The sequence below is a fragment of the Ochotona curzoniae genome, unplaced genomic scaffold, assembly GCF_017591425.1.
Source record: "Ochotona curzoniae isolate NIBS_2020 unplaced genomic scaffold, NIBS_Ocur_1.0 contig_66, whole genome shotgun sequence".
In the NCBI taxonomy this organism is placed as follows: Eukaryota; Metazoa; Chordata; class Mammalia; order Lagomorpha; family Ochotonidae; genus Ochotona; species Ochotona curzoniae.
The window spans coordinates 1,437,686-1,463,021 of record NW_024466512.1 but is presented as its reverse complement, the minus strand read 5'-3'; the positions used below and the strand labels follow the sequence as shown (position 1 = coordinate 1,463,021).

The window sequence follows — 25,336 nt, the reverse complement described above, 5'->3', positions numbered from 1 at the left end:
CCTGTAAGCACAGGGGAGACACGCAGCCTCATTGGTCAGCAGGCAACGGAGGCCACAGTGAAAAGGCCTCTCCGAGCAAGGATGGCCCAGGCAGCTGAGTTGGAAGGCGAGAATGCCAGCTGCTGGTGGGGTGGTGGAGAGGCCAGAGCATGCACATACTGCAGGAGCGCAGCTGCTGTTACCTCCTCGTTACGGTTCTAGCAGCTGAAGAAGCTAGATGTGCCCCTTCTTGTTGTTCAGCACTTGTGCCGTGAGCTGCTTACCCAGGAGAAGGAAACCTGCGTCCTCTAAAGCATGAGCAGGAGGGGCGGAGGCGCTCTGCTGGCAGCTGCCCACAGTTCTGAGGTGCTGGGCTATCCAGCGGCAGGAGCCTGAGCTCTGTCCCCGTCTGTGCAGCTGATGAAAGGAGTGAAGTGCAGATGTTCGCGGTGGTGTGGAGGACACACACAGGGAGCGTGCACTCAGTCTGCACAGCCTGGGACTAGCAGGGAAGACGATTAGCATGGGGGCTGCTCCGGCATCTGGATTCATCAAAGCAACAAATGCCGCACTGGAGATGGTGCGTCTCATTTTGTCTAAGTTCTACCTCGAGGAGAAGAGGAACTGTAAGTGGGCATTTAGGCTCTTAATTTTGAAATCAATACTAAGTTAATGAATGCAGTAAAACCTGCAGCCTGCTTTGAAGTATACATAAGAAAGATGGATGTGGGGCCGGCACAGTGACGTGGCAGGCGAACCCCTCCCCTACACCGCTGGCATGTCGAATGGCCACTGGGTCGTGCCCAGGCTGCTGTGCTTCTGACCCAACTCCCTCCTGTGGTCAGGGCAAGCAGCGGAAGGCTCAGTCCTTGAGCTGCCGCACCCATGTGGGAGAGCTGGAGGAAGCTCCTGCCTTAAAAATGGCTCAGCTCCAGCCTTTGCAGCCATCTGGGGAGTGAACCAGCAGATGGAAGGCCTTTCTCTTTCTCTGCCTTTCAAAAAAGAATAAAATAAATCTTTTTCTTTAAAAAAAGATGGGTTGATGAATGAATGGATGGATGAGTAACTATTAGAACAAAGAGGAAATGTGCGTTGTACGATCTCAGTGAGGGCTTGTGCACACTGACTGTGGAATTCTTCCAGCTCTAGAAGTTTTTCATGACAAAATATTAGAGGAGGCAAAAAGTGAATATGAGCATGTATTCCTTGGAAGCAAATCTGGGGAAAAGACAGGAAAGCTAGACTATCTTCCTGACTGAGGTGTGGTTGATTCCTGCAGGGAAGGGCTTGCCGGGAGGAACTCACCGTGTGATGGCGGCTGGTGATCCATGCCCTCCCAGGTAACCCTGGCTCACAGCCTCTCCCTTTTCCAAGGTCCAGGAAAGCACCCAAGGTCTTGTTGGCTGAGGGCAAAGCACAGTAAGAACAAGTCAGATGAAGAACAGGAGAGAGCCCAGCCAGGAATGGCCTAGCATGTTCTAGAAGCAGCATGAACTCACAGTGCTTAGACAGTGTGTCCAGAGAGAGTGGACTGAGGAGGCCTGGCGAGTTCATCCCGGTTGTCCATGGAGGTGTTGGGCCAGAAGGCTGTGTGGTCCGAGCTCTAACAATGTGAATCCACCGCAGAAGTCCAGGACCTGCGGGAGGATTGGACAGAGCCGGGGGGGGGGAGGATTGAGAGAGCCCCGAGAGTGCGGGGTGCAGTGACAGGGTTCGTCAGTTGGTGACTTGGGCTGGGGCGTCGGGCGGAGCATCACTCCCGTGGCGGGAGGGGCTTTAGCCTTCTGGAGTGGCCAGTAGCATCTGTCACACATCTGCCCTGTGCTTTTCCTGGCCACAGCTGAGCGCTGGGGGCCCCCATCGCACCCTCGGCCCTATGAGCTCAGCACAAGCTGCTGATCCAACAAGTCTCTGAAACAAGTTGGAAACAAGGAACAAGCTGAAGCTGGCCCCGCCTCCCCTGCTGCTGATCGATGGGAGCCTGCATGGGGCCAGGGTTCCTTATCAAGGGACCTTAGGGAGGTAGCCCTCCAAAGCACCTGCTGGTGGCCTGTGAGTACAGGGGACGCGCAGCATCATCAGATGGGAGCCTGCATGGGGCCAGGGTTCCTTATCAAGGGACCTTAGGGAGCACCTGCCGGTGGCCGTTGGCTCGGAGTGGGAAGCAGCTGGACAGCCTCTGGTCGCCGTGTGGAAAACTATGCACCAGAGGGCACTGGGTGACTGGGGCTACCTGCCCAGCCCCTGTCCCTGGAGCAGGAGGCGGCGACACTTGAACTTCCTGTGTGGGTGGCAGGCTCAGCATCCTCCTGCAGCCTCCATTCGGCCAGACGTTGTGCGTGGCCCCACTGTGTGCGCAGACACCTTGCTGGAGTCCTGCCATGCCCCTGGCCGCGCGCGGCTCCTGGCCTGTCCCACCGCCCTCCACGCACACCTGTGCTGCCCCGTGCTCATTTGAATAGGTGAGAAACCAAAGTCAGCTGCACAATTGGAGCTGGATTCCATCGCTCAAAATTCAGTCACAACTTCTTTTGAATTCCTCGGCTGCCCCGAGGCAAAGGCTGGATGGCTGATGCCGAGATGAGTCCCCAAAGAGCCCCTCATTTCTCTGCAGAGGAATTAAAGCTTGCCAGTTGTCCTTCTGACAGCTCTGTCAGTACTCACCTGCCTTCTCCGTGGCGTAATCCCCGTCCTGTGGTATGGAATAATTGATTAAGAAATTAAGGGCTCAGCGCCATTCTGTTGGGCCGGTCTTCAAACATGAGCTAATGGCGGTGGCAGCCTGATTATCAATGGAAAATTATTTAACACACCTACAGGCTGTGGTGCACGCACCGCGCAAGGAGGCATAGGGAGGCGCATGGGCCAGGAATGGCCTGGCCTGCCCACTGCTTGGAGTTGCCAGAATTCCCGAGTCTGAGGTGGTGAATCCGGCGCAGTGTCTGCATGCTAAACCAGAGCGCTGGCTGAGCATCACCCTCGTAGCAGAAGGGGCCTTAGCCTTCTAGGAGCAGCTGGCGTGCCAGCCTCCCCAGCACTCCGGAAGCCTGGTGGGAAACTTCTAGATGTTCCTCAGGGAAGACGCGGAAGTCCTGGGTCTGGGCTAAGGAGCAGCAGTGTGCCACGTGGGTTCTTTTGTCATGGTGAGCATGGCTGGGTGTATTTGGCCTGAAAGAGCGTGCATGTCAGCACCCACAGTGGGCGCCTTCTGGCACACACTGAACCAGGACAGACATGATGCCTCCCTGGGTGGTGGGCACTGAGCGTGCCGGTGGCCATGGCATCTCACCTACATGGGGGACCTGTGTCACTGGAACCACTTTGTTTACGGCCATGCCTTGTCCTCATACACAGCGGACCCCAGACGGGACGCTGGCCCTCAGTGGGAAGACCCATGGCTTGAAACAGCTTGCAAGTCCTTCTCAGGAGAAGGCGGGGAAGCAGGGGCTGTGCAGGAGGCTTGCGTGGGGGCCTGGCCAGCTGAAGGCCCTGACCGATGGATGACCGCGGTCAGGGTCGGCCATCCCGTCCCTGACTCTGACCCTCTCCCCCCCCGGATTTCTCGCATGTTCTCCTCCTCTCTGCTTCTATTGTTCAGAAGCCGTTAACACCTGTTCAAAAGTCAGTTATTCCGCTTTGAGCTGCATGACAATTATTTGAATGGTGAAGGGTGTTAATGTATAATTATTCACATTCATACCAAGACATTCACAGTTTAATCATTTCTCTATAGGCCTCCTTAAGTTTGTGCTTAAAGTCTTCGGCATAATTCTTCTGTTAAATAAGTTGAGGAGGCGCTAGGTGTTGGGGAAGGGAATACAGATCCGTCCGGGCAAATCCGAGAGCCGCAGGAGCCTGCCCGCCCCTGCTTGGCTGGCGAGAAGGTTCCTTTCCAAGGCTGAGCCAGGAGCTGCTTGCTGGGCCCAGGGACCTCACCAAAATGGCCAGGGCGTCTCTGTTCCAGCCCACGTGGTCTGCAGAGCCAGGGCAGCTCGCGGGGGACCACTCTGTCCTTTCCCATGAGGTGAGCCAGCGAGGACCACTGTCGGCTCGCTCTGAGGCTTCCAGCGTGTGCGCTCGCCATGTTGGACATGAAGCTGGAGGGCTTTGCATTTGTTAGTTTATCCATTGGAGGGACACAGACGGGGGCTCCCATCTCCTGGGTCACTCCGCAGCTGTTTGCCGTGGCTGAGTTGGGGCTACTGTCAGAGCTAGAAGCCAGGAGCCCCCTCCCACGCTCCTGTGTGTGTGGCAGGAATGCGACTGAGCCATTGCTGCCTCCTGGGGCCTGAATTCCAGGCAAATGGAGCCCTGAGCCATTGGTGGCTCCTATACAACACGTGGACATGCTAATGGGCCCCTCCACCCCCGGCTAGACCCCTGCTCCCAACCCCGAGCAGGCTGTAAACACATACTAGTGTTACATACTAGGCTGCCCTTCATGATTGTGGGTGTGACATCACCATCGCCCAAGCAGGCGTCGGCACACCCCGGGCCTGCCAAGGTGGATGGCGGCCAGGCTGTCACGTCCACTCCTTTATTCCCATGTGTCACAGAGACACGGCCACCGAGCCCCAAGAGAACACCCCACCCCACCAACCTGGCCTGTGAGAGGACAACAATGCCAAAGACAAGGGGTGTTTGACCCTTCTGTGGAAGCAGTGTTGACCTCATGAACCCCCTTACAGGGTCTTGGGGTCTCCTGAGGCCCCCAGGCCTCACTGTGAGGACCAGCTGATCGACCCGCTTATCCTGCAGGGCACCGTCTCTGATCCCTCTGGGCCGTCACTGTGGGGTCACCCCCTCTGGGGCACACCCAGAGTACACGTGTGGCTACAGCATGTCCTCCAGCCTCCGAGCACCAGGCCACACTCCTGGCAGAGCCACGTGAGAGCCCCTATGCCAGGGTCCCAGACATGGACTGTAGGGAGGGCTCCAGGACCCCACGGTCACTCAGGGAATTCCTGTCACTGAAGGGACACTCAGGAGTGGTCGCTCTAGCTTTGTGAGCAGGACACCCATGGTCACGGTTATGAACAGGTTGCTTCCTTCCCTGCCTGGGATCCACCACGTCGCATGCTTCAGGGCGATCCCACGCACCTTGGGGTGCCACGGCCAGCTGGCTCTGCCCAGAGCCCCTCCCAGGCCCTGGACACGTGGATGTGGCACATGGCAGGCACTGAGCACAGGCCTTATTAGAGCTTCAGGCGATGTCTGGGGAGCACCATGGGAAGGGACCTCAGTCCTGGGTGCCCATGGTGGGGTGGCTTACTCAGCCCTGCTACACGCATGAGCACCCCAGCCCTGGACAGCACGCGTGAGCACCACAGAGGGAGGACAGCTGGTGGACAACACCGGCCACCACCCCACTATGTCCCTGGCCCCAGGGGCTTCCCGCTGTCGGGTGAGCAGTGGTGGCAGCCCCTTGGGGGCCCCTGCTGGAGAGCGGTGTTGGCCACAGGCCCTGCTCGCTGACCTGCCAGTTACACTCCACCTTCCACACTGTTCTTCCCGCACTGTTCTGCAAGGGCTGGCAGCCCTGAGCTAGCTGGGCGCAGCAGACATTAATGGGCAGAGGGCACTGGTAGCACTGACCTTCCGGATCCCGCTCAGCCCTGTGGGAGGTGCCCAGATTCCCATGTCACAGTTTGTCCCTGTCCTGCTGTGGGGAGCTCACAACCCCTTCACGTCCCCGTCTCCCTTTCCCAGCTCACCTGCTCAGAGCCGTACCTTGAGATCACATGGTGGATGCCTGGGCCACATGGAGGTCCTGGGTGGCATGTTCGGTCAGTCCACATGTCTTCACTGAAGTGACCTTTTGGGTCATAACCTCATTGTCACAGACACGTCTGATAGGAAATGGGAGGGCAGGAGAGACTCCACCAGCTAGCCATGGTGGGGTGCTGCTGGAGTGAGGGCAGGAGAGACTCCACCAGCTAGCCATGGTGGGGTGCTGCTGGAGTGAGGGCAGGAGAGACTCCACCAGCTGGCCATGGTGGGGTGCTGCTGGAGTGAGGGCAGGAGAGACTCCACCAGCTGGCCATGGTGGGGTGCTGCTGGAGTGGCTTCCTTCAGGCGGGTTCCCAGGGCTCGTTCATTTCCGCAGAGGTCCCCTGGGGCCCCTCACCCCAGCCAGGCCTGAGCTGCAGGGTGATGAGCTCCTCTGCCTCAGGACGCTGGGCCGGCCCCTGGTCCCTCAGTCAGCCCCACAGCTCTGAGCGGACTTCGGAATCTGCTGGGAAATCGCGTGTGGTTCAGGAGGAGGACACATGTCAGTTCACGAGGAGCCACAGATATTCCTGGGAGAGGCGCTGTTTCTGGGAGGAAGTCGGGCAGCCTTCACCTTGCCTGGAGGTGGGCTTGGCAGAGGAGATGCCTGCCCTGGGGCCACCTCTGCTTCCACACAGAGCCAGGTAGCACTCACCAGGTGGGAGGGACACTGGAGCAGGTGTGTGATGTTCCACCAAGACCAGAGGGTGATGGTGCCCAGCCAGCTACAGACCAGTGGGTCCTCTGACCTAGATGAGACCTGGCAGCCAAGGATGGGGCTTATCTTACTGAGGCCATACTTGAGGGGTGCCATATCTTGATCTAAATAAAAGGGGCTGGGGTGGGCATGAGTCTGTGGTTGGATGCAGGGAGGGTCCAGCCTTCCCTGACTACCTTGCCCCATAAGAGGGAGTACTCCAGGAGGCTGCTCCAGGCCCTGGGTATCCAACTTGGGTCAGCAGAACTCCCACAAGGCCAAGACTGGCCCCCGTGTCTACCCTGCTCCTCCTCGGGGAAGTTAATGAAACCATTGGCATTACAGTTGCCCCCATCCACCCTGTAGGTGGCATGGAGCCAGGCACCTGGCAGAGCTGACACCATCTGCATGGTGCCACGAGGGGCCTGTGGGGCTGCAACTGAATACTTAGCACAGGGCTGTACACTTGATAGGGCCCAGTCCTGTGAAGCTCATGGGGCTCCTCATGGCCAGGCAAGAGGGGACAGAGGCGCCCAGGGTCAGGACAGGGCACAGCCTGCTCCCACCTGCCTGCCCCTCACTCGCCCAGCAGGAGCATGCTCAGTGAGCACTCACTGCACCGGAGGTTGCCGCGGAGACATGGCACATGGCACGGGCTATCAAAGAGACCACAGAGGGGGCAGCAGTATTTTCGAGTGTTGGCAGTCAGGAGCTCACGTGGGTAGGTTCTGTACAAGATGTGAACCAGGTGCTGTCTTCAGTGAAAAACAGAGTTACCTGGAGTCTTGAACCTTGGGGAGAGAGCTTCCTTGGAAGAAAGGAAAGCTCCCTTCATCTTTTGAAAAAGTATTTTTCAAATTTACACATGGCAAGAGTGACTGTGTCTGCAGTCCTGTGAAGACAGACAAGGCTTCAAGCTCCCCTTGGGCTGCACCCTCCCCCACCAGACGTGTTCACGCCGCTGTCAGAATGCTGTGTGTGCAAAGCCTAGCTGTCTTGCCGTCTGCCACGTGGTCGTGCGATCCTTTGGCGCTGTTACCTGTATCCGTGGTCCATCCACTGCGTGTGTGTGCCTCCGTGTCCTCGGTGTTGGTGTTGCTCTAGCAGCTCCTTAGGGCCAACATTATTATGTGTGGTACTTGCTTGAGTCCCCTGCAGCAAAGGGCTATGTCTTTTGCCTGATTTTTTTTTAATAGGTGATTTTGTTGTCCTACTGTTGAGTTTGGAAAGTTTTTTATTTTTATTCTGGATGTAATTGACTTGTTGGACATATTATTTCTAAATATTTTCTCCCAGTCTACTTGTAGTCTTTTATGCCCCTAACACTGACATTCTCGGGCCATTTGTTCCCCTTCTGCCAAGGTCCAGTTCCTCTTTTTGTCTTAAGTGAGCCATGCTTTTAGTGAGGCGTCTGATGTGTGTAGCTGCCCGCAGCACCTTGTGTGAGGTGTTTTCTTCTAGAGTTTTTGCATTGAAAGCTATGATATTTCTTGGCCCACCATCTGCAAAGGACACCTGTAAAGGATTGAACTGAGCAAGAAACCACAAACTAACTTTCAAATAAACATTGAAATATTCAAACACTTGAAAACGTGGGACTTCACGTACAAGTTCATTAAAAAGGAAAGAGCTTCACTGTGTCAGAGTTCAGCCATTCGCACATGCATTTTCCATTTTCCAGCACCACTCTTTTGAGAATGTCCTTTCTTTACGGAAATTCCTTTGTATCTGTGTCAGCCTCTTGAGCACACGTCAGCGGGTCTGCCCTGGAAGTCTGTCTTCTGTTCATCTCTCGGCAAGCAGTTGATGATTGCTATGGCAAAGTCTTTAAACCCATTGTGATATTGCCAATGTTTCGTATAATTTGTAAAATATTTTGGCGCTTCTAGTTCCTTTGCCTTTCCATAAATGTTAGAAGTAACAGATCCATGTTACAATAAATCCTCCTGTGATTTTTTTTTTGTCATAATGGTTGTAAATCTGCAGGTAAATTGATAAGAGAATTGAAATCTTTAAAATTGAGATTGCAATTCATGAACATGGTATGTCTCATCAAGTATATGAATGTTCTTACACTTATATTTCAGCATTTTGTAATGCTTAGCAGACAGATTCTGTAAATAATTGGTTAGATTTGCATCTGTGTAAAACATATCAGCTGAAATCATTATCTACCACACACAGAAATGTGATGGATTGTTTATGTAATGGTCCTACATCTGTGACACCTTTTTGTAATCATGGGCGTTTGCTATAAGCAGCCACGTTCTCTCCAAACAGGGACATCTTGTTCTTTTTGCAATGGGTCCCGCTTGCGTGAAGGTGTTGACAGGAAGGCTGAAAACTGCTTTCTTCTCAGTCTCAAGGGAAAAAGATTTCTCTTTTTTTCCCCGAGTAAGTATGACATTAGCTACAGTTTTGGGGTTTTTTAAATATGGATTTATTTTAATTGGAAGTCAGAATTGGAGAGAGAGAGGGAGAGACAGAGATCTTTCATCCACTGGTTCACAGCCCAACTAGACACAACAACCAAAGCTCGGTGGGCCCAAAGCTGGAACTCCATCCAGATCGACCGTGCAGGTGGCAGGATCCCAAGCGTCTACACCGCCTGCTGCAGGTGGCAGGATCCCAAGCGTCTACACCGCCTGCTGCAGGTGGCAGGATCCCAAGCGTTTACACCGCCTGCTGCAGGTGGTAGAATCCCCAAGCATTTACACCGCCTGCTCTGCTGCAGGTTCAGGATCTTGAGCGTTTACACCGCCTGCTGCAGGTGGCAGGATCCCAAGCGTCTACACCGCCTGCTGCAGGTGGCAGGATCCCAAGCATCTACACCGCCTACTGCAGGAGGCAGGATCCCAAGCATCTACACTGCCTGCTGCAGGTGGCAGGATCCCCAAGCATTTACACTGCCTGCTGCAGGTGGCAGGATCCCCAAGCATTTACACTGCCTGCTGCAGGTGGTAGAATCCCAAGCGTCTACACCGCCTGCTGCAGGAGGCAGGATCCCCAAGCGTTTACACTGCCTGCTGCAGGTGGTAGAATCCCAAGCATCTACACCGCCTGCTGCAGGTGGCGGGATCCCAAGCGTTTACACCGCTGTCTGCTGCTTTCCCAGGGGTGTCATCTGGGAGCTGGATGAGAAGCACGGCAGTCAGAACTTATAAAGTAGTACTAAGAACTAAGCTCTGGGCACTAGCTTTGCTCGTTGAAGTCTTGTGGTGTTCTCGGTGGAGTGACCCAGCAGAGAGGAGTGTGCTGGCCCTTACTCGTGGCCTCATGCAGCCTGATGCTATACTGAGCCACAGACTCACTGCTGCTGAGGTCTGCACTCCACTCTGGCTACACGGAGTGTTCTGGCCTCCTCTCCTTGCTTGTCTGTAAAACCGCACAACGGAGAGGCGGCCCCCACTGTCCAGTGTCCAGTTACACCCTTGTTCAAGTGTTTTATGTATTATGGGCAGTGTATTTATATCAGAGTTAACACTTACGCTCCTGTGGAACAACCGTGTCAGCTAGGATGCCATGCTAGCATGCGGTTCCTTTTGCCTTCAGTCTTCTGGACTCCTCCAGCTTCTCAGGATACTTTGCAGGAGGCATTTTGCCTCCTACACCCTGTGGGGCAGGTGTTCCCCATATTTGCAGACTCTTGAATTCTCTTTCCACGGCCTCGGTTCCTTCCCAGGACCGCCTCTCCTCCCCCGAATGTCTTCGTTTCATAGACGTATTCCTTGTGTGGTGAGGGTCAGTGGGTTATGGCGAACACCCACCCTCACGTGCTCACCATCCTGTGTCCTCCAGCGTCGTCTGCCATCCTCCACGCCACTCCACTGTGCCCACTCAGCTTTCTTCTCCTCTATGGCCTGCTCCCCGGAAACCCTGAGCGTTTTCCGTCTCTGGTCTTGCCTCTTTCACACTCTCTCAGAGCCGTGACCGCGTACCCTTTTCAGACTAACTTTTTTCATAGGCAGTATGTATTGAAGGTTCCTCCATGTCTTTGTGGCTTGAAGACTCAGTTTTTAAGGATTGAATCAATTCCGTTGTGTGGATGTATCCTACTTTGTTCACCTGTCAAGGGACATCTTAGTGGCTTACAGGTTGGGACAAGATGAGGTTCGAGGGCAGGTTATTGTGACAACAACTTGTTGTCGTATCAGCTGTGCTGTACCACATGAAGTTTTGATCTGTAAGAAGTTGCCATGCTTTGGCACTGTCAGTTTGGGATTTCAGCTACTCTGCTGGGGGTGTGATTGTCTCCTTGTGTCTGTCGTCCTCTGTGAGTTAACTTCCAGCTTAGCCATCGTCCGTCTGGGTCCTTGGTTATCTTACCGTGGACTTTTAGAGTTCTTTGTGTATTTGGGGTGCAAATCCTTTTCTTTTTTTTTTTTTTTTCAGGTGTGTTTTGCAAACATTTTCTCTCTGCAGCTTTTCTTGAAAAAAAATTTTTTTGAAAGGCAGAATTACAGAAAGGAAGATACAGAGAGACAAAAAGATGTGAATCCACTGGTTCGCTCTTCAAATGGCTGTGATGTCCAGAGCTGGGGCAGACCAACACCAGGAGCTTTCTCCTGCTTGCCCAAGCATCCAGGCCGTCCGCCACCGCTCTCCCAGGTGTGCACACAGCCCAAACATCCGGGCCACCGGGCCACCCAGCACTGCTCTCCCAGGTGGGCACACAGCCCAAGCATCCGGGCCACCCGCCACTGCTTTCCTGGGCATGTTAGCAGGGAGCTGGACGGAAGTGGAGCAGCCGGGCCTCCAGCAAGCTGATGGAGTTGCCACTGCTGCAGCTGGTCTCTTGGCTCACTGTGTCACAGAGATAGCCCCTTCCCTGCAGCTTTGCAGAGTCGTCCGCGCAGGGATTTTTGATAAAATATTACTTTGGTTTTCATGGGTTTTGTTACATATAAAAACTTCGCAAATTTAGATCTTCTTTTAAAGAGTCATGGAAATGGAATTAAAGATAAGTACCAGACAGGCAGACATCTGCACAGTAGATAAGAAGCCTTTCGGGTCATGCGCATCCCTGCTAGCTCTCTCTCCAGGCCTGGGAGGCAGCAGGTGTTCTGGCTCATCTGGCTTGAGCAAGGAGGTCCTGCGGCCCAGCGGAAGGCGTGTGTGAAGTTGGTGGCTTTGGCTTGGCCCAGCCCTGTCTGCTCCAGGCATGTGGTCTCTGCCTCTCCCCTGCTCCCCTCACGTGTCAAACAAGTAAACAATGCTGTTAAACATGTACACCTAGTTAATAAAAGACAAGCATACATTGATGTACAAAATTCCAAAATTTCTGTAGTTTTTCAGAACACTTTCTGAGGTACTCTTGGATTATTTAATATTCTTCAGTTTTCATGATTTTTGCCTCTTGGATCTGAGTATATGATCCCATTTGGGGTTCATTTTTGTGAAAGCTTTTAGTCTGTGTCTAGATTCTTTGTGGGTTCTTTTTTGTGCTTGGCTGTCCAATCGGGGGCCATTTAAAGCCTTTCTCGGTCCATGAATGGTTTAGTTGCCTTGGCGTAAATTGCACCTGTCTGGGTCTGTCCCCATCACTTCATCTGGGTTCTTTGGCCAGTTGCCACCGTTTTCCTTGTCGTGTTATTGCTCTAGTTTCATTATTTATTTTTAGATATTAAAAAAGCCTCTTCTTGATTTTGGTGTCCTGGTTGTTATATGTTGTTGGATCTGACTTGCCTGTGTTTTGTTGAGGTCTGCATTGTTTCTGTCTTTCCCTGTGTGGGTATTGCAGTGATGCTGACTTCAGAAAATGCATTGGAAAATCTTCCTCCTTCTGGTATGGGTTGATTTTGTTGTTGTTGTTGTTGCTTAACAGGAGTTGGATATAATTCACTGGTGAGATCAGCTTGGCTCTAAATTCTTTTTTCCCAGAAGGTCTCAAACCATGGACTCAACTCGACTGATGTTGAATATTCAGGTAGTCTGGTTCATCTCAGATATGTCATGGTAGCTTATAATTTTCGGGGGAGAAAAAGTGAGTCTGTTTCACTTATCCTTTTCACAGTCACTCATAGGATTGCCCTATTGTTCCCTAAATACCTGTAGAGTCTGCGGTGATATTCCCTTTTTTTGATTAATGTTCTTTTCTCTCCCTTGCCTACTCACTCACTGTGAATTCATGCATTTTATTGATCATTTTACAGAATTCATTTTTTTGTCTCATAGATTTTGCCCTTTTTTCCAATTTCATTGATTTCCGCTCTTAGCTGGATTTTTTTTCCCTCTCATCGTTTTGGGGGTTCACCTGCCGTTCCTTGCTGCTTGGCTGGGAAGCCTCAATAGGAATTTGCAACCCTTGCTGTCCAACATCAGTAGTTAGTACTGGAAACCCCCGCATGAATCCTGACTGTGTTTAATGTGTCACATAAGTGTTGATATGCTTAGTTTTCAGTTTCAGCCTGCTCAGTGGGTTTTTCTTCATGTGGCCCGTACATTGTTGAGAAGTAGCTTGTTTGCTTCCGGGAGTTGGGTGTTGTCTTCCGGGCAGCCTTCCTGATCTCTAGCCCAGTCCCACTGCAGGCAAAGAACGCAACAGGTGACCTCGCTGGTCTTGCATGTGTCCAGGATACAGTACATTGCGCTGAGATGTTCAGTGTCACATAGGTACACGTCTGTAGGTGCTTGCTCAGATTCGATGGCACCCTGGGCTAGCGGCCGTGTGGTAGAATGTTCCTGTGGGACGCTGGGCTGGCTGAGCTGCAGCATCCAGACTGCCGGGTCCCAGGCCAAGCAGCCACTGTCCTCCAGTGTGCTGTGCTGCTCCCTGTGGCACTTAGCAGGTGGGGTGTGCAAAGAAAAAGAAATGTGGCTGTATTTGGAACCTACACTGGACTTTTGGGGACATAGCCCGATCCCAACTTGAATAGAGTTTGTGTGTAGGCCGTCTTGGCCGGGGATCCATGCGCACGTGGCAGACAGGGCACTGCCTGTTACTAAGGCTCTGTTAGACCCTGCAAGCTGCTGGCATGGCTGGCTGGTTTGCCTGGTAGCAGGGTGTGCATAAGCTAGTTCTATCGGTTGCCAACAGAGAGATGTGTTCCGTTTCTAATTGTGTATTTTTTCCAGTTCTTTCAATTTTGTGTTTTTGCCTTATGGAAATTTTGAAAATAGTCATGGGCCTGATGCAGTGACACAATGGCTGAATACTTGTCTTGTGAGCACCAGGATCCCATTTGAGCACTGGTTTCTGGCTTATGTCCCAGCTGCTCCACTTCCAATTCAGCTCCATGCTTGTGGCCTGGGAAAACGGTAGAGGATACCCCAAAGCGTTGGGGCCCTCAGAAGAGGCTGCTGGCTCCTGGTTTCAGATCTGCTCAGCTCCAGCTCCTGCAGCCACTTGGAGAGTGAACCAGCAGATGGGAGATCCTCTCTGTCTCTCCTTTCTGTAAATCTGCATTTCCAATAAAAAAAAATGAAAAGACTGCTGCCACGCACTTGTCTTTGTGAGTCTGGCCTTTCGCTGCCTGGCGCTGCTCATTACCCTTGAGACGGTGTTTTCGCACAAAGTCCGTGGCTCTGCTAACATCTTGGTATTCACATCTGCTTACCTGTGGAGCTGTTATTTGAAGTAAATTTGCTTTAAACAATACATTCTTGGGTTATTTTTTAGTTTGCACTCTTTTCAATGATGTGCCTAGGCAAGTTACATTTGATATTATTAATTAGATTTAAGTGTAAAGTTTTGTCACTGGTTTTCTGATGTCCCTTCTGTTGTGTCCCCTTCCTAATCGATGTGTCGTTTTCACTCTGTCTGCTGACTGCTCTGGGGATGACAGTGCTTAACATGCTTTCCAAGCTAGGCAGATTTCAGGTGATGTAGGAAAGCCTTACCACCGTCTAGATGCTTCTCCTCTAGGTTATAGCACCATGCATTTACATGAAGCACTTGGGAGAAGTCAGCGGAAGGATGGTCTGTGGTCTCTCACTACGTGTATCAGCCCGTCCTGTCCTGTGCTGCTCACGGTCCACAGGTCCTGTCTTCTCACAGTGAATTGTCTCCATTTGACATTTTCTTCCAAAATGCCTTTCTCTTTGCCTCCTTCTGGAAGAGTTTTCTTTGATGGGTACAGAATGCTGAGTTTCAGGAAGTCAGTGCCACTTCCTCCTGTCCTGGACCTGCGGCTTGCCCCTTTCCCCCACAGGGGTGTCCTGTGTCTCTGCTGGCTCTGGGGGTGTCCTGTGTCTCTGCTGGCTCTGGCTCTGGGAGTGTCCTGCGTCTCTGCTGGCTCTGGCTCTGGGGATGTCCTGCGTGTCTCTGCTGGCTCTGGCTCTGGGGGTGTCCTGCGTCTCTCTGCTGGCTCTGGGGGTGTCCTGCGTCTCTCTGCTGGCTCTGGGGGTGTCCCGCGTCTCTCTGCTGGCTCTGGGGGTGTCCTGCATCTCTGCTGGCTCTGGGGGTGTCCCGCGTCTCTGCTGGCTCTGGCTCTGGGAGTGTCCTGCGTCTCTGCTGGCCCTGGGGGTGTCCTGCGTCTCTGCTGGCTCTGGGGGTGTCCTGCGTCTCTCTGCTGGCTCTGGGGGTGTCCTGCGTCTCTCTGCTGGCTCTGGGGTGTCCCGCATCTCTCTGCTGGCTCTGGGGTGTCCCGCGTCTCTCTGCTGGCTCTGGCTCTGGGGGTGTCCTGCGTCTCTCTGCTGGCTCTGGGGGTGTCCCGCGTCTCTCTGCTGGCTCTGGGGGTGTCCTGCATCTCTGCTGGCTCTGGGAGTGTCCTGCGTCTCTCTGCTGGCTCTGGGGATGTCCTGCGTCTCTCTGCTGGCTCTGGGGGTGTCCTGCTTCTCTCTGCTGGCCCTGGGGCTCCTCCCTTTGTTTCCAGCTCTCAGCACTTGGAGAGTCCTGGGGTGAATTCCTCTGAAGGTTTGCTGGTTTTTGAATCTGTAGGTGTGTATCTTTTGCCAAATCTGGAAAAATGTTAGCACTTGTTAACCCTTTGTCTACCTCGCGCTGCTCATCACCCCCTTGGGGACTTCCAGTGATGGGAACAGCAGATATTTTGTCTGCCTCACGCATCCCCAGGGTTCTTGCGAAGGCTTTTTTTTAACCTGTATTACCATTGCCTAATTTCTCTTCATTTTCATTGATTCTTTCCCCTGTCATCTCGGCAAACTGCATTCCTCAGTTTTGGCCACCCACGTTAAGTCCTGGAGTTTCTGCTTAGCTGTTGTTTCCAGTTTTAATTTTATAACTGGACGTTTGCTGTAGGAGTGCTCGCCCCACAGCCTTCCTTCCAGGGTGTTCTTGCGCAACTCCGGGTTTTCTCGTCCCAGCTGCATGGAAGCTCTCTTCTGGGTGACCAGTCATTCTGGATTGTGTGTTAATCACTTTGATGGGGACATGGCACGGAATCCTGTATAAATCCTGTAGATCATGTTGGAGCCAGTTAGCTGGGTGCATTTAACCCGTAAGGCCCCAGCCAGTGGGTGCTGATGCCAGGGCCTTGCCATCCTATCAGAACTGCCCTGCGTTGCCTGACGCAGCAGCCAGGTTGGAAGCTGGCAGAGCCTGCCCTGGCCTCAGTTGTTCACAGCCTTGGCCCAGGGTCAGATGCATGTGTCCATGCTATGAGAGAGGAGGCTCCCTGAGTGAGCTGCGCCAGGGGCCCTCTCACAGGGTCCTCTATGATCTCCCTGGCACATCACGGTCCTCAGGTGCCCACTGCAGGCTCCTGGATGGGAAGCTGGCGCTTTCTTACCGCGTTGTGCCTCCTGCTCCCAGTGCCTGGGCCTGGCCACGGGCCTAGCACCAGAAAAGAAACACAACAGAAGCTCAAGCAGTTCCAGCCACATTTGCAGCCACACTCTTTCTGAGCGCTTTGGCCTCCTGAGGACCCCATCACCACCTGAGCCTGCCCCTAGAGAGGGGCTGAAGTGCAGCAGTTCACAGACGATCCCCAAAACGGGTGCTTCCCCCGCCCCTTGCGGCATGGGAGACACCAGCCTGGAGCCCCCAGGGTGTCACCTATCGGCACCAGGGCTCCTGCGGGCCGGGGGCCCAGCCAAGGAGGCGTGCCAGAGCCTGGGCTACTGGAGAACAATCCTCCACCTCGGGAGCTCACAGCCCTCAGCAAAGGTGACGGTCAGGGAGCAGCCAGCATGCAGTAGAGGCAGCGCCCGGGGCGTGAGTCGCAGACCTGGTGTGAGGTCCCTGGCAGTGCATTGTCTACGGGCAGGGCACGAGTGCCACAGAGGAGAGGCACAGAGCCCGGCTGGCCCTGCCGTCTCCTCCTGCCAGGCCCTGGCGTGCGGCATTCCCCCTCCCACAGGCATCAGTGAAGGCGGCCCAGACCTTGTCCCTCTCGTAGTTTCACATCCAAAAAGCTCGTATGAAACCCTGACGTGATGACGCAGGCACCTGCTCCATGGCCTGCTGCAGCTGGCTCCCTCAAGGCAGGAGGGAAGCTGCCCTCTCCACATGACAAGTGGGTGCTTAAGTGGGCACTCAGCAGAGTAGAATCAGCCGCGTGCTTCAGGCACGGGGGCACCAACAGAGCCTGCCTGCTCCTGCACCACAGGACAGTGAACCGTGTGCAGGCCCCAGAATCGGCAGGAGGGAGGATGAGTGTGGAGAGGAGACGGGGACCCGGAGGCTGTTTCTCCCAGCGGGGACTAGCTTACTCTCTGCGAGGGACCAAGGCTGGGGAGGGGGCTTCGGCGATTGTCCTTCAGGCCACCGTAAGTGGCTGGACTCCTGTGGTCACGTCTGCTCCAGAAGTGGTCACTTCCACAGTCACATGAACTCCTCTTGTAAGCCAACTTCCCCTGGATTAGATGGTGCTCGTTGGGAGCCAGGAACAACTGCTCAGAAGTGGGTGCAGCACACAGGCCCACTGTGCAGAGGCCAAAGGTCACAGTACTGTGTGCGAGAGCTGCCGAGACAGCAGCACCTGCTCCCCGCAGGGCGGAGGCCCAGCTGTGCTTGAGGGCAGTATTGCATGTTGAGGCTTCCCGCACTCAGCTGCCTGAGAAGGCACACCCCAAGACACACTGGGCCTTGTTGTGCAGGGTGTCCACACTGAGGAAGAGAAGGGCCTGCACTTGGCGATCACGGTCAGGGCCAGCCCGGAGGACAGCTCAGGAATGGCACCATTGTTGCCCGGAACTGCTCCAGGCTCCAGTTGGATCTGTGTTGCTTCGCTTCCCTTGGCGGCCTCGGTGAGGCCCCAGGCTGGCCTCCCAGATGGCCCGGAGCCTCCCCTCCCTGGACCATAGCGCCATCTCCCCACAGAGGACAGGAAGTCGACCCTGTCACCTGCCATGCGAGCAGCTCTCATTGTTTCTCTTCCAGGACAGCTGGTCCCAGAACCTGCTGTCTTCCCCGTGGACACCAGGCTGCCTGGCTCGGCTTTGCTTTTCCCAGTCAGGCCGGGCAGCGGCGGCGGCAGTGCCGATCCGCGGCACAGCCCTGTTCCGAAGCAGTGTGTAGAAGCATCTGTGTGCCCGCCCAAGTCCCCGTAGCAATCCACGCTGACACAACTGCGCGTGCTAATGAACCCAGAGCTGTTAATGTGGTTTCTTCAGTTAAATTGATTCATGAATTTTGAAGAGAACATTATCTAATGAATTTTCTTTGAATAGAAAGCAATTAAAAGGACAAATCAGTCTGATTAACCCCAAAGTCACCCTCCTGCCACAAATGGTGTACAGTTTGAAATTATATCATAAAAAAGTAGAACACACTTGCTGTCTCCTCGCCCTCTGCTAATCCGTGTAAATTAATGAACAACAAAGTTAATTTCTTTGATGACCCTTTCTAGTATCACCTGGGTTATGCTGATGTTTAATTTGCTTAATGTTATAATAAAGACTAAACAGATTTTTTTTCCACAGCGAAGTGATTATCACTGCCTTCGGTTAAGAGGGGATTTTTCTTCTCTAACACGCGTGGACGGGTGTGTTTCCTTTAGGAGCCCAGTCGCACTTTGCCGGCCCGGCACAAGTGTAATTAGTGCTCTGTGGGCACCGGGCACGGCTCCTGCCTGGGGGCCCCGTCCTCTGCTGCCAAGGAGAAGTGGCCCTGGGGGCGCCCGGGCAGGGACGGGCACAGCCCGCAGCCCCTCTGCAGGCGTGGGCCACCCTGCACGTCTGCATCTCCCTGCTGCAGGCTGACCGCACACCCAGGAAGCAGCGCTAAAACCTGGAAGAAGGAAGGAATGAGAGTCGGAGGGGCCGCGGACAGAACTGTGGAGCACCCACCCGGGGTGCAGAGCGGGGACTTCCACGCCTAGGAATTGCTTCGTGTGCTAGGGCAGGTCCGTCCCATACAGCCCTGCGCGGAACACGGGCAAGATGAAGGCCGGTGTCGGGACAGCTGCAGGTCGGGACAGCCCCGGAGGCTGCCTGCCCTGTGCCTGCTCACACTCCTGTCACTGGTGGTCACGTGGTGGCTCAGAGCGCGCCGAGGCTGTGTTTTAATTGAGTGTAACACCTCTGTTTGTGTTCTTGCGTCTTCCATTTGGGGCTTGACAGCTGTGTTTACACCAGGCTGTTAGAGCTGTTTGTCCAAATAAGCTTCTGTGCCTTTTCCCTTCCAGACTCATTCACCAGGCGGGTGTTGTGGAAGCTGCTGAAGGCTGTGAAATTCGGAGAAGTGGTTTCTTACCAGCAATTAGCAGCCCTGGCGGGCAACGCCAAGGCCGCCCGGGCCGTGGGAGGAGCCATGAGGAACAACCCGGTAAGTCCCCTTGCCCTCTGCCGTGGGCCAGCTGTCCAACGGAAGCAGGTCCTTGGCTAGCCTGGGCTGCTGGGAACAGAAGGCCTCCATCCTGGCCAGCGACACCCCTCCTGGTGACAACCCTGGAGCCCCTTGTCATCTTGTTAAGCAGAAAGGAGGGAGGCTGCAGACGGGCAGGGTGGCCCTGTCAGGCATGGCTAGCTGTCACTTTCCTGTGGGGGAGCAGAAGAGGCCACGGGCCAGCCCAGGATGCTCACACTGTAGGGAGTATGAGCCGCGTCCAGCCGGGCTCCCTGGGCCCGGGGACCTGGAGCTGCCATGTGAGCGACACCTCTCAGCAGGGGGTGGCTGGCTACCTTCAAGCCCCTGTGTCCTCGCCACTGCCGTGTGTCCATACCCCAGACCACCAGGAGCCAGAGGCTGGCTGGGCCACCACCAAGGGGGAGGGCGGCTGGGCCACCACCAAGGGGGAGGGCGGCTGGGCCACCACCAAGGGGGAGGACGGCTGTGCCCTGTGTTGCCAGGAGCACATTGGGCACCACATTGCAGTCATGTTGGGCGGTCCATACCGTCCAGTGGGAGCAAACAAGTTGCGGGTGCATGTGATGCGTGCCTGACTGTGTGCACCGTGGGCTCCTCCGTGAAGTCTCAAGGCGCCCCAGTGTTCTCGTGAGTCCACTGGGGGCTGCTGAGCTAGCGTGTTAGTAATGGCTTCCCCCCAAGCTCTAGACAAGTCTGGAATGTTGTAGAAGAATGGCGGCCCATCGGGGAGAACATGACTAAATCAAGTAGACCCCACTCTTTGAAAAATTGTTGTGGCTTTTCAGTGTATCTGCTGAACGGTTTTTGATCCTGGCTCGCGAGAGAGGCCAGGGCTTTTCTCGGGGCCCGAGGACCGCACAAGAGGCCACCAGCCCGGAGAGCATGCTGGGCCCGTGCTCGTTAGAAAATGTCTTGTTCGGCCTCTCCAGGGAGACAGAGCACTGCAGGAGCCCAGCAGGAGCGTCTGTGGAGTCTCAGAGTCGGGAAGCTTGGCACCAGCATTCTAGTGCCAGCCAGCTCCCTCATGGAGGCCGTGTGGCCTTCCCAGCAGGCTCAGCGTCACCAGGTGCCAGGAGCCGGCTGTCTCCAGGATCTCTGGGCAGCCTGGACAGCAGGGCCAAGATGTGCTCAGAAAACTGCCCAGGCACCCCTCACCACTGCCCAGGCACCCCTCACCACTGACCAGGCACCCCTCGCCACTGCCCAGGCACCCCTCACCACTGACCAGGCACCCCTCGCCGCTGACCAGGCACCCCTCGCCGCTGCCCAGGCACCCCTCGCCGCTGACCAGGCACCCCTCGCCACTGCCCAGGCACCCCTCACCGCTGCCCAGGCACCCCTCGCCACTGCCCAGGCACCCCTCACCGCTGACCAGGCACCCCTCACCACTGCCCAGGCACCCCTCACCACTGCCCAGGCACCCCTCACCGCTGCCCAGGCACCCCTCACCACTGCCCAGGCACCCCTTACCGCTGCCTAGGCACCCCTCCACCTCATCCTCAGACAATTCGCTAAATGCAGTTCAAAGGCGATCGATTGGCCACGAGCGTTCCCCACCTTTTTCTAAGCAGGCGCGTTCCCGGGGAGTTAGTTTATTCACAGACCGCCCTGAGCGCTAATGACCCCCGAGTCCTGTTCTGCCAGTCACCCGGATGGCTGTTGATAAAGATTTAGCGTCCTGTTCTCAGTGTCAGGGTTGTCAGTGGAACTGAACCATTTGACCAGAAGAAGAAAACGCACAGGGAGCTATTGATTACAGCTCCGCAGTGTCACTTGTTCACCAGGATTTAGGTATTGATGAGGCTGCGAGTGAACACAGCCCCTTCCCCTGCGGGCCGCTGCCCGGAAGAACAAAGGCAAAGTTGGAAAAAATATTCCGCCGGTCCCGGAATCAGAGGATTCCGCCATTGATTGCAAGGCCCCTTCATGTTATTTTTGTTGGAAACAAATCTGTGGGTTTGGAAGTTTTGTAGCGTTGGAGACAGGGCCTGCGTGACGGCTGTGTGTATCCGATGGATTGGATTTCACAGCATGAAGATTTCAATGCACCTGTGATATTATGAGCTTCTTGCTTATTGATAAAAATTACATTTTATGCAGCCGGGGCTTTAAAGAAGTGGGCTAGGGCACCCCAGCCTTTGAAAGTGTCCCTAAGGGCCCGGTGACTTAGCAAGCCTCAGCCTAGGGGTCAGAAACATGATACTGACATTAACACACATGGACACAGCATCCCTGTTTTGTTTTGAAGAGCAGACTGACAGAGGAGAGACACCAGCAGAGCTCTCATCTGCGGACTGACTTCCCAGCCAGGCCAGGGCTAGGCAGGAGCCGGCAGCCTCATCTCATCCTCCACAGGCGCGGCAGGGACCCAAGAGCTGGCCATCACCTGTGCCGTCCCAGGGAGCACCCGCACGCAGCTGGGTCGGCAGCGGAGCAGCAGGGGCTGAGAGCGGGTCTTCCGTAGCGCATGCTGGCGTGGCAGGCAGCAGCTGAACGCCACTGCTCCGTCCTGTTCTATAGTTAAAGTGCCATGGATCCAGTCACTCTTCTGTCTTGCAGTCTGGGCCGCTGCTCTGAGCTCCTAGTCCCACACGTTGCTATGGCAGCCCAAAGTCCTGGTCCAACTGGCCTGCGTGCACCAGGTTTCCCATGGCCCTCGAGGGTCCGTCTCCACCAGAGGCAGGCTAGGAACCTTCAGACAGTGGCTGGAAATCTGTTGGGATGCCACCGTGCCTATCATTACGTATAATGATGCTTTACAAAGTTCCTACAAAGAGGAGTTCGTTAAAAGCAAGAGTTGTGGTATAGAATGTCACCAGTGTCCTCAATTTTGGGGGCTCAAAAATGTGTTTCAGAATAAGTGGGTAATGCCTGTTCTGCAGAAAGCATTGCATGGGCCCGACTGCACCTGCTAACAGCCACGTGAGCTTGGCAAGGGGCTTCCGTGATGTGAGGCCGAGCCCTGGCCTGGCCCTGGGCAGGAGTCCCTAGGCTGGGAGGTGAGAAGCCACTCAGTACATCACTCCGCTGGCCCTGCTGAATGCCATTGCCAAGAGTGGGTTGAGAATCACCCTGGACCATGGCTGAGCCCATTGTGGGCACACCTGACAGGCGAGGACTGGCCTGGTCAGGAGCGGGGCTAACCACATTGAGGCCTTTGGCTGATGAAAGGCAGGAATTTTGGATGAGGAGGCAGTCTGCCCAACGCCCAGTGCTCAGGGTTCCAGAACAGTGCCAGCCCCTGCAGCAGACATTCCCCCAGCAGGAGCACAGGCAGGGTGGTGTTCCTCAAGCCGCACGTGCCCAGAAGTCAGAGGAGGGACGAGTGGCCTGCCTGACTCAGGGCAGTAAATACCCAGGCTTGGGTGAAGCAGACACTGCAAGGGCAATTCATGGAAAATAGAATGGGAAATATGCTATGTGGAAAGGTGGCTGGTGTTGCAGCATAGCCAGTAAAGCTGCAACCTGCAAGACCAGCATTGGTTCATGTCGCATATGCTAGGCGTCCAGTCCAGCTTCCTAAAGGCTTGGCCCGCGTGTGCGGGCTCCTGCCCCCCACGGGAGACCCAGGCGAAGCTCTGCCCTGGTGGTCACGGCCACCTGGGTCAAGAACCAGCAGACAGAGGACCTCTGTGTGTGCTGCTCCTTCGCCTTTCAAATACATTAACAAAAAATGAGCACTTCAACAACCAAAAGGAACTTTCTTCACTGAATCTTCCTGTGGACTCTTTGGAATGTCATCATAGTAACAAAAGGTGGAGCCGAGTCCCAAGAAAGCCTTCTGTGGGAACAGGATGCGCATGTCAGCTGGCCGACTCCCATATTGGGTGGTCATGCAGGGTCTCCTCGGAAGCCCCCTCACCATCAGCTCGGCAGTGCAGGGGTCTCCTCGGAAGCCCCCTCACCATCAGCTCGGCAGTGCAGGGGTCTCCTCGGAAGCCCCCCATCATCAGCAACCCGGCAGTGCGGGGGTCTCCTTGGAAGCCCCCTCACCATCAGCTCGGCAGTGCAGGGGTCTCCTCAGAAGCCCCCCACGCCAACTTTACCGCTGGGTTTTGTGAAGTTCTCAATTACTCCTTGAATGAAATTGAGTTTTTATCAATGGGGTTCCCTGGAAAAGGTCCTGGTCCCACTCAGGGAGACGCATCCCTCCGCCAGCCTTGGCAAGACTCCCCCCAAGGACTCCGACTTGGGGTGGGAGTGATACAGAGCCAGCCTGCCAGGCACAGCCCATGCCTGGCGGACTTGTCACAGTTGGAGCCTTCCACTTGACCCCAGGCTGCTCCCTGGGTAGGACTGGACTGACGGTCACCACCTCTCCCCTGCAGGTGCCCATCCTGATCCCGTGCCACAGGGTGGTCTGCAGCAGCGGAGCCGTGGGCAACTACGGAGGAGGCGTGGCTGTGAAGGAGTGGCTTCTGGCCCATGAAGGGAAGCCGCCCCGTGGGGAGCGTGCCAGCACAGCCAAGCCCCAGCGAGGAGTGGCCGACGGCACCACCGACTGTTAGGAGGCAAGCTGAGACTGAGAGTGTGTGCCCAGCGTGAGCATGGACGTGGCACATGCAGGCGGTGCTGCATGGGAGGGCGTGTGTGGTGGCAGCCCCGCATTAAAGGAGTTAGTGTGTTCTGGGGAGCACTGCGGATCTGCCCTCTTGTTCTTGCATCGTGCGGCTGAGGAGGCTTGACAAACCCGGTGCTGTGCATGTCACTTGCCGCACGTCCTCATGCCCCACTCCTAGTGTCTGTTAGAGCAGGGACAAGCAGTAGGGATGGCCTAGCAGGCACTGGCCACTGCCCGGGAAAGGGGCACATCTAGACAACAGCTGCAGCGCTCGGCCGCCACCCAGAGCCATGAAGCCCAGGGTGCTGGCTCGGGCTACCCAGAGCCATGAAGCCCGGGGTGCTGGCTCGGGCCACCCAGAGCCATGAAGCCCTGGGGGTGCTGGCTCGGGCCACCCCACAGTGCAGAGCTGAGCCCACCCAGTTCGGCCCCCTGTCACCCTTCCTTCCTGGCCAAGCTCACTGCTGGACACTGCCTTACTCTTGTGCCCTCTAAAATTCCACACTGCTGCCTTGCAGGTAGGCTGGGAAGCTGGGCCAGAGGCCAGGCCTGTGTTGTAGTGTTCATTTTCCAGCTACCAGAAAAGCCATTGCTGCACGGACTCCAGACAGTGGCTGACGTCCCAGCAGGATTTGGAGTGGTGAACGCTGTTGGCCAGGCCTGGCTGAGTGACCCCTCTCACAGAGCTGCCATCTCAGGCAGATCGCGGGCCCCTCTGTGTATCAGTTTAGCAACCTTTGGGCAGATGGTAGAAAGCGAGGGACGTGGGTCACGGGTGACCCGATATTGACTGGAGGTCAGAGATCCCTGCCCCCACAGCCTGACACATCCCTGGCCCCTCATCATGCTTGTGGCCTTGTGGGTAACTACTGCAAAGCAGAAGGCACATGGGCAGCTGCAGGTATGGGACAGCATGGTAGCACATGATGGTGGGGCAGGAAGCATAGCATCCTGAAGGGGCCCCATGACCGTGTGGGCCGTGGCAGCACGCAGGACCGGTGTGTCCCCAGGGAGCGCAGTGAGATCACAGCACCCACTGGACCATATGCATGGCAAGGGTTGTTCTTCGTATCACACTGAACCGTTCACCCACACTGGAGCAGGCTGCTGGCTTTCCTCCAGCCGCTGGTGGGGTGTTCTCATTCTGCACAGGCCAGCACAGCCAGGGTTCTCCCCTGAATGCTCTGGGAGTGTTCTCTGATGCGGCTCGTGTGTAGTGCTACCCACCAGGTGGATCATGCCCCCAGGAGCCCTGAGCACACTGCCTGCCCCTGTCTGGCCAGCTCCTGAGCCCTCTCAGCATGAGAGCCCAGGGGACACCACTGTTGGTAGCATGGGCCAGAGGAGCCTGAACAGTGTTGGCACAGGAGTGCCAGGCATCCGCCCTGGAAGCAGGTGTCCCCAGCTGTTCCCCAGGAGCTGGCACCGTGTCTTCCTAGGTCAGGCCTGCACTCTATCCAGTGCTTCCCAACAGAGGGCACTGTGGCTGTGCCGTGCGCTCATGGGAGACAACAGGGCGGAGCCCTGTGCTGGCTGGACATCGTCTTCCCACAGGCTGTTCCCTGAGCCAGGCACACCTGGGTCCTACATGCAGTTGGAGTCTCCTATGTGAGTCCCAAGT

At 55.4% G+C, this 25,336-nt stretch overlaps 1 protein-coding gene across 1 annotated transcript in view; it reads left to right on the top strand.

The window, feature by feature from the left end:
- The window catches only part of MGMT (O-6-methylguanine-DNA methyltransferase), a 207,821-nt gene extending 184,024 nt beyond the window's left edge, over positions 1 to 23,797 (top strand). The window contains exons 4-5 of the mRNA XM_040991923.1: positions 18,973 to 19,112; positions 23,483 to 23,797. Coding sequence (XP_040847857.1) covers positions 18,973 to 19,112; positions 23,483 to 23,662 — 320 coding nt within the window. The 3' untranslated portion in view covers positions 23,663 to 23,797. The remainder of the gene's footprint in view (positions 1 to 18,972; positions 19,113 to 23,482) is intronic.
- Positions 23,798 to 25,336: the final 1,539 nt, after the last annotated feature.